We start from the raw sequence: 7339 nt of genomic DNA on the forward strand, positions 1-7339 counted from the left end.
AACCCTTCTGCCTCCACAACTTTCCCATGTCAGAATGTCGGACGACGAGTCCCGCCGGTGAACTGTTTTTCTATTTAAACACACGGGGGGATCAAATCCACATGGAAACAGCTTCCAACAGCAACATAATGGGTTTTTTTCAAAGTTTAAAAAATCTTTTCAAACAAAGGAATCTGATTTTTTCCAGGACTTGAGAATCAAAATCTAAAAACATTGTTTGTCATTCCTTCAAATGTAGATCTCTCCGTTTTGATTAGATACAGGAAGTCCACTTTTTTTACTCTGTTTCGTTTTAATGTGAAAGTTTTCCTAAAATGATTATTTTTCCTAAACAGTAATAAATGACCCTACTTACATAACACTTTATACCACAAGTCATTCACTCGTTACACAGATCAAAATACCGCCAACATGTTTGCAGGACTTTTGAAACTTTCCCCCGCCCTTGTGATTCAAAATAGAAAAAAAACCTTCACACATCCATTTCATCAGACAGGTGCGTAGGAGAGCAACGTGTCCATCAAACACCTAAAGGTAAACTCCAACACACTGCCTAATTTGCAAACAAACATCTCTAAGCAATGACTCCGTACTAGACCTTCATCAAGCAAAAAGATTGTAAAAATGGGCGAGACATCTGAAATAGGAAGTGTCTACAAGCCTGCAACCAATCATCATGACGCCAGCTCTGAATCATCAAATCGCCCCCCCCCCCCGTCCTTGTAATGAAAGTATGATGATAAAAAGAGTGAAGAGGGTGCACTATTATGTCAATGTGCACACGTCTTTGTATTTCCTCCGCTCTTTGAAACGGCGCTCTTTCAGTCCCTCCTCCACTTTTGGATGTTCTTCTATGAACTACAATAGTTCTACACAGTACCATTTATAAAACCATGACATCATTTCTCCGCCTCTTAGGCTTCAAAGTAAGTACAAGTCTGCTGCAATATCACAGGCTCAGTGCTGCTCTGGGTGGGGCTGGTAGAGGGGGGGGGGGGTCACAAACAGCTGAGTTATAGTTTCAAAACACACCATGACATGACTCATTGAAACTCCGCCAAGTAGTTTTTAATGACCAAAGAAAAGTAAAGAAAAGAGCTGGACAAAAGTCTCTAGATGTTTATTATCAATGTCGTTTATCCACATTTATTTTAGCATCATTCAAATACGATTTGGAAAAGCTTTAACTGTCAGTGAAGTGGTTTGAGTTAGCATCTGAACCCCGCTCATACACGGTTAGATGGACTGTGGACAACAAGAGCACAGCGCCTCCTGTGCTTCAAAGAGCTCATCATTATTATTTATTGGACAGGACAGTGGATAGAGTAGGACATTTAGGAGGCTTTAGTCCTCAAACCAGAGGCCGGATATGAACCAGGGCCACCCGCTTGGAGGATTACAGCCTCCTAAACGGGGCGCGAGCTAACCGCAAGGTCATCTGCGCCCCAAGGATGCTTTTATTGTGAAATACTAGCGCTGTTGGGTGATATAACAAAACCAAAAAGTTTCTATTATTTGTCAGGTTTTTTTCTACAGACCTGTGTAATTCAGAGTTTTCGACATCATCATAGCCTCTTAAGAAGTCAAATCTATTGGAGGGACAGAAAGCTGATGTTTGTATTGATTTGTCTATAATACCGGTGTTATGGTTTAAACGGTGACCATGTTAACTGGTGTCCTTTAGTCTGTGGTTATCGTAGTGACAACAGATGTTGAAGATAGAAAATGTTTTAACACATGACACTTTGTTTAGGTTTTTTATTGTAACGTCAAAAATATTGATCATATATGAGTTGTAACTATGACAACCACAGACACATTCGGCTGAAAGTCACCAGTTAACACGGTCACTCTTCAAACCATAACACCGGTTAATTTTAGCTTCAGTTAATTACTGACCAAAATGAACCGACTTACTGCTGTCGAAGGTAACGTCTTTATTAATGGATTAGGGAAGTTTAATTTTCTGTCAGATAACAGTGTTGAAAGCTGGCCACTTGTATGAAAAGAAAAAAAAAAAGAGAGTCTGAGGGAAAACGTCCGTCTGACCATTTGGGACGAGAACATTTTGAGCAGTTTTGTTTGAAGGATAAAGAAGCCGTTCTTCTTGAGTTGCAGCATCGCCACCAGACCCCATTATAAAGACGTTCTTTTACACCAACACAGGATCCTCTGAGGGTCCAAATGCCAGAGCTTCACATTTATACCGGTCACAGCCGCTTGGACTCATTGCTCTGCTGTTCGGCTGATAGAAATACTTTGAATAGCTTTTAGATTGTGCTGAGGGGGGAAACTACTGAATGGACAATTTAATGTCAGAGGAGCTTGCTGGAAGAAGTGCTGATGGTGCACCGTGATTCTCATTTTATTTAGATTAACTACCCCTTAATACAAAGGCTTCTCATGCCTCGGTGGAGAGAAAGCTCATAAAGGTGCCGTGTCAGGGCTGGAGTTTGATCCACACACACATTAAAGGAGGCTTCTTCCCCGGGCTTTAAACAACCTGAGGGTCGCGTTGCTGCTGCTGCCTGGATCTGCTGTTTTTTTTTTTTTTTAGACGACACCTGAACACAGTAATTAATAGAGGGATGCAACAGTGTGACACATAATAAGAAAAGGAGGCTGCCGCTTGTCGTGCATGCTCCGCTCTCCCAGTGGAAATAAACGGAGAGTTTCCTTTTCACCACTGGGCACAACTGGATCTTACATCTCTGCATATTAAAACGACAAGGACAATAAAAAAAGGAGCTCGATGGGGTTGAATCAGCGATCGCCCGGTAACATTAGAGATGTAGCACAACTGAGCTGCTCTAAATTACAACGGCCTTAATATGTTTCATTAACACACCTCCCCTCTGTGGGGGTCTCTAATGGAGGACGCTCATTTGTCCTTAGATACATTCCTTTTAGTTATTACTGGCTGCTGCTCCTCATAAGCTGCTTACTATGAGGTTACCAAAAAAAAAAGGTTTGGCTGACGGGGCAGGCCACTTAAGTTCCCTGACCTGAGTCAAACCCTTTTAATCCATACTGATTTTTATCTTTCAAGTCAGGCAGCCACTGAAAGTAATCCTCTGATCGTCGCAGTGACAGAAAGCAGGTTATTGTTAAGTGTAGCGGCACGATCCGGCACCACAACACTGCAGAAGAAAAAAAAAGAGAAAAGAAAAGAAACAGCCACAGCGAGGGTGTGTTTGCCCTTCCTGTTAGGGCTCCTTCATAAATATCCTGAGGCCTAAATGCCACAGCACGGCAGCTATTTGTTTCCCCTCCCCGTCAGGGTCACTCGGCCAGGGGGGGAAGAGAGCGAGAGAGATACTGAAAGACGGTCTGGACTTCCTCTAAAACCTGAGTCTTCTTCTGCTGATTGTGTTGGCTGAGCCTGAACGAGAAGTGAAATCAAGCTGAGGAGCTAAACTCCAGTTATTATTTAATCCCAGTGTCAACACAATCAAGGCTATAAATTAAGAGCCTTGTAATCAATTAACGCTGAATCCAATTATTACTCTGGGGATGTTTGGCCTCAATACTTTATCCTTCTTCGCTGCCGTCAGATCGGCCGCTTTTAAGCCCATTTGCCAACAGAACTCCAGCCAGAGACGCCTAAATTATCCTTCACCCGCTTTGCATAATAAAATCACAAATAGTCCTTTCCCTGGCACACCTTTTGTCATGTTTATTAGAGGACGCACCCGACTGATTTCTGACACTCTGGGAATGACTTCTAAAACTGTACAAGCGCTGTGATCCTAACAGAAAAAAGAAAAAAAAAAAAAAAAGGTACTCACGTTCACACGCGTCTCCCTTCTGATGGAATCCAGCTCTGCATATACATTTCCCAATAGGCACCAGCCACTCCCCTTCGGCGCTGCAGTGCATCTTGGGGGAGTTGTCGGCCTCCTCCTCGGCGTCGCTCACGCACATGCCCTCGACCTCCACCAGCGAGGAGAACTCCGACCCCGTCACGGTGTCTGGGAACGTGGCCAGGTTCTCGATGATGGACCAGCACTTTTTGTAATACACTTTGACAGAGACCAGGGCGATGCACGCCCCGACATCCTGGAAGGCCAGGTAGAAGCCCCGCCTGGACAGGGGGCCAATTATGCGCACTTCTGTATTCAGCTTCATCTTCCTCTCACCCAGGTCGCCCTGAGTGAAGCTCTCGTCCGCCGCTATCGTGTCAATCTTAACATACTGGTTCTCCCGTAAGCTCCTGCCCACCTCTGAGTCCGTCTCCTGGTAGTACAGGTTGAACGTCTCCTTGCACGTGCCCACCACTCCGGGTAGGCTGTTACAATCCCTCAGAGTGAACTTCAGCTCCACAAAAATTCTCTGGGCATTGCCCTTCTCTATCCAGTTAGTCCGAAGCCAGTTGTTCTGATTGGGCTCCATGACTTGGCAAACCTGGTATGTGCGAATGGGTGTGTAGTTCTCGTCCAAGCCGCTGATCTCTTCCCACTGAAAGGAAGGGGAAGACATTTGTACAGAGTGCATCCATTAGGAGAGCGGCACCATGTTTGGATTTACACCCTCAGAGCCATCCCACAGAAAGGTAATGATTGGTAATAAAAGCGGAGGTGATTACTCTGCAGTGAAAATGACAGAGGTGTATGAAATATGGAGGCAGATTAGCGGGAGGCATTTTTATATCACAAATCTTTAAAGATGGATCGTGCTCAGTTTATCTGCTCCCGCTCACATTATTTATTTAAAAAGTTTGCCTGCTTTTTTTTTTAATCAGAGCAGCAAGTTGGAAGAGGTTTGCTTAAGGCCTTTGTGCTCTGAATGTCAAAAGCTCGGGGAGTTTAGCAGCAGAAAAAAAAACAACCTCCAACAATCTTTATTCTGATCATGAGCAGGGATTTATAAACTGCTGGTGTCCTTGTGTGTATGTTTTATTCCCTCCTCTTTTAAATGAAGTTATTCCTGTCACAGAGCAGAGATAGGCTGCAACATATATATTTATATGGGGGTACATCTGTGTGCATGGCGATGCAGAGATTGTGCAGACTTACCCCATTGGGAGGATAGGAGATCCACTCCAGTTCTGTCTGCTGTGCCTTGGAGTCCAGCAGAATCACTAGTGACAGGAAACCGAGAGGCAGGTGGTTAAATCTCACCGGGTGCACGCGGCAGGGTATTTTTGATAGGCCACACATTGATATCTATAGCGCATACACCCGTGACCTAATTTCTAGCAGCAGCAGCTAAAGCAGGAAAAAAAACATTCAATAAGAATATACACACTGCAGCAGACAGGTCCTGGTGCCTGCGGGGAACTTTCAGGGAGAGCAATGAAGACACTGACAGTGCGCACAAAGAGGGAATCAAGGGATCATTACGCATTAGATTCATTCAATTAGATATTTTAACGATGAAATGTGGCTTTATTTTACACCATAGTTTATCAGAACTCGTCTTTGAAATGGAATTTCATACGTTAAGGTCAACGCAGCGGCTGCTTCCATCCCGACGCACGCAATACTGTACCCAACATGCGCCAAAACTAAGACATATTTTCTGCTCAGAACGGCCCAACAAGCGGCTTGTTTTCAGATTTAATCTGAGGAGGAGGATTTTGTCAAATGCTGCCTGTTTTTATGTTCTGGAGGTGTGCGGGAAAGAGCGCAAAGCGGCACCGCGGCGGCTTTCATCAAAATGAAGTTGTTTCAATTGTAGGCCTATTTAATATCAGCAGACAGCTCAATCGGCATGAGAGGAGGAAGGGGGGCGGGGGGGGGCAGCAGCCAGGACGCGCCACCGTGAAATATAAAATATGCTCTAGGTTATGTCCTAGAGATATGGAGGTCCCGCATATCAACACCGAGGATTTACATTTCATAGAAGCTGTGACTCCCGGACAGCGCGCTCCGTTATTACACTGTAGTTTAAAGCCACATATTTGTCTGTTTTACGCATCGCATAATTTCTTTAATTAATCCAGAATCTGCTCAATTAAAAGTGTCATTTTTCAGCCATTAGGGGATTTTTTTTATTCTCCTTTAATTTGGCTGTTTTATAGACTATATGTTTCCAACTTGAGCGTCTGATGCAGTTTACGGATCCGCATCAGTCTGTCGGATTTTCCATCAAAGAAACAGGAGCAGACAGGACTGTTAAGAGCCGCTGAGGCCACTTAAAAGAGGAAATAACCTCCGAGACTGCGTCCACATACACGGCTCCCTCACTTTCCAGCGAGGCGAGCCCGCCTGCTGGGACGATCGATACGCTGACATTACCTAGTTTTCATCGTGACACGTTGTTATTCTATACCGAGCAGGTTAGTTACGCAGATAACGCATTGGCAGTGGAGTTCAATAAAAAAAAAAAAAAACAGCTCCTGCGTCTAATCCGCGTTCTGTCGCCTTTAACTGCCGTGCGTAAAAACGCCGAGAGGTCGCTCGCACACAGCCCGGGAGCAGCGCTGTCATCCCCGGCAAACCAGCCTCGAGTGACCGCGGTGTGGATAAACCAACAAAAAAAAAAAATCCACCTCTTCGGTAAATTGTATTTAACAGGAAAATCGTAAAGGCTTTGCGCAGGGTTTGGACACCTCTCCATTAATTCTGGAGGATATCTTCCAAATGCGACGGGATGGAGCAGTCCAAACTTTAAGAACTTACCTTCCTTCGCATTCTGTGCTTCCCCGCTGTCTACAAAACAGCATAAATGAAGGCAAAATGTAATCCACAGACACGAGAGAGACCTGGAGAGCATGGTAGCAGCCGCGGATTTCACTGTAGACCGTAACTCGCTTTGCCACCGTCTCGCGTGCTTCCCATTGACGACACTAAACCGGCTCTATGTACAACAATCCGCTGGTCCACCACTCAAATAGCGTCTGCTGCCGCTGGGAGGAGACTGTGGCTGCGGGGATGTCAGTCAAGCAGACGGGCGGAGCGGTCGTCCAATCGTGACGCGGAGTGGGACGCGTCGACAACAAACGGGGCCAATAGGCGCTGAGAGGAGGGCGAGGGGTTTTGAGGGGAACGCACGGCGGAGGAAATGTTGTCACAACTTGGTTTTAAAGATATTTTTGGTCATCTTCAGGAGAAATGGGTGAGGGATGCTCCACAAACACACACACACTGCAGAATGTGTGACTTCGAGACCGAGAGGATTCTGGGTGATGAAGAAAAGCTCGTCTGAAAATCATTGAAATGTGTTTCTATTTGTTCCTTTTGTGCCAGATTTAAACTTTTTTAAATTAAAAAAATATACATTTTTGTTTTTGCTCTTACACCCACATTCTTATTTATCTTTTTTTAACACAAGAATCCATAATTTAAAACAAAACCTTTTTTTTTTTTGCAAAGTATTTTTAAATAGATTGTTTTTG

General features: G+C 44.5%; 1 protein-coding gene across 7 annotated transcripts in view; it reads right to left on the bottom strand.

Moving 5' to 3' along the window:
- Positions 1 to 6814, bottom strand: part of epha7 (eph receptor A7) — a 101320-nt gene extending 94506 nt beyond the window's left edge. For 4 of the 7 annotated variants that reach the window (XM_065963479.1, XM_020636668.3, XM_029277857.2 and 1 more), the window contains exons 1-3: positions 6624 to 6813; positions 5016 to 5080; positions 3789 to 4458 (exon numbers count right to left, since the gene is read on the bottom strand). In XM_065963479.1, the coding sequence (XP_065819551.1) occupies positions 3789 to 4458; positions 5016 to 5080; positions 6624 to 6717 (829 nt within the window). In that variant the 5' untranslated portion in view covers positions 6718 to 6813. Of the gene's footprint in view, positions 1 to 3788; positions 4459 to 5015; positions 5081 to 6623 lie in introns of all 7 variants that reach the window. The other 3 variants (XM_065963477.1, XM_065963476.1, XM_065963475.1) reach the window with 1 other exon arrangement.
- Positions 6815 to 7339: the final 525 nt, after the last annotated feature.

This window comes from Labrus bergylta, chromosome 15, assembly GCF_963930695.1.
Source record: "Labrus bergylta chromosome 15, fLabBer1.1, whole genome shotgun sequence".
In the NCBI taxonomy this organism is placed as follows: Eukaryota; Metazoa; Chordata; class Actinopteri; order Labriformes; family Labridae; genus Labrus; species Labrus bergylta.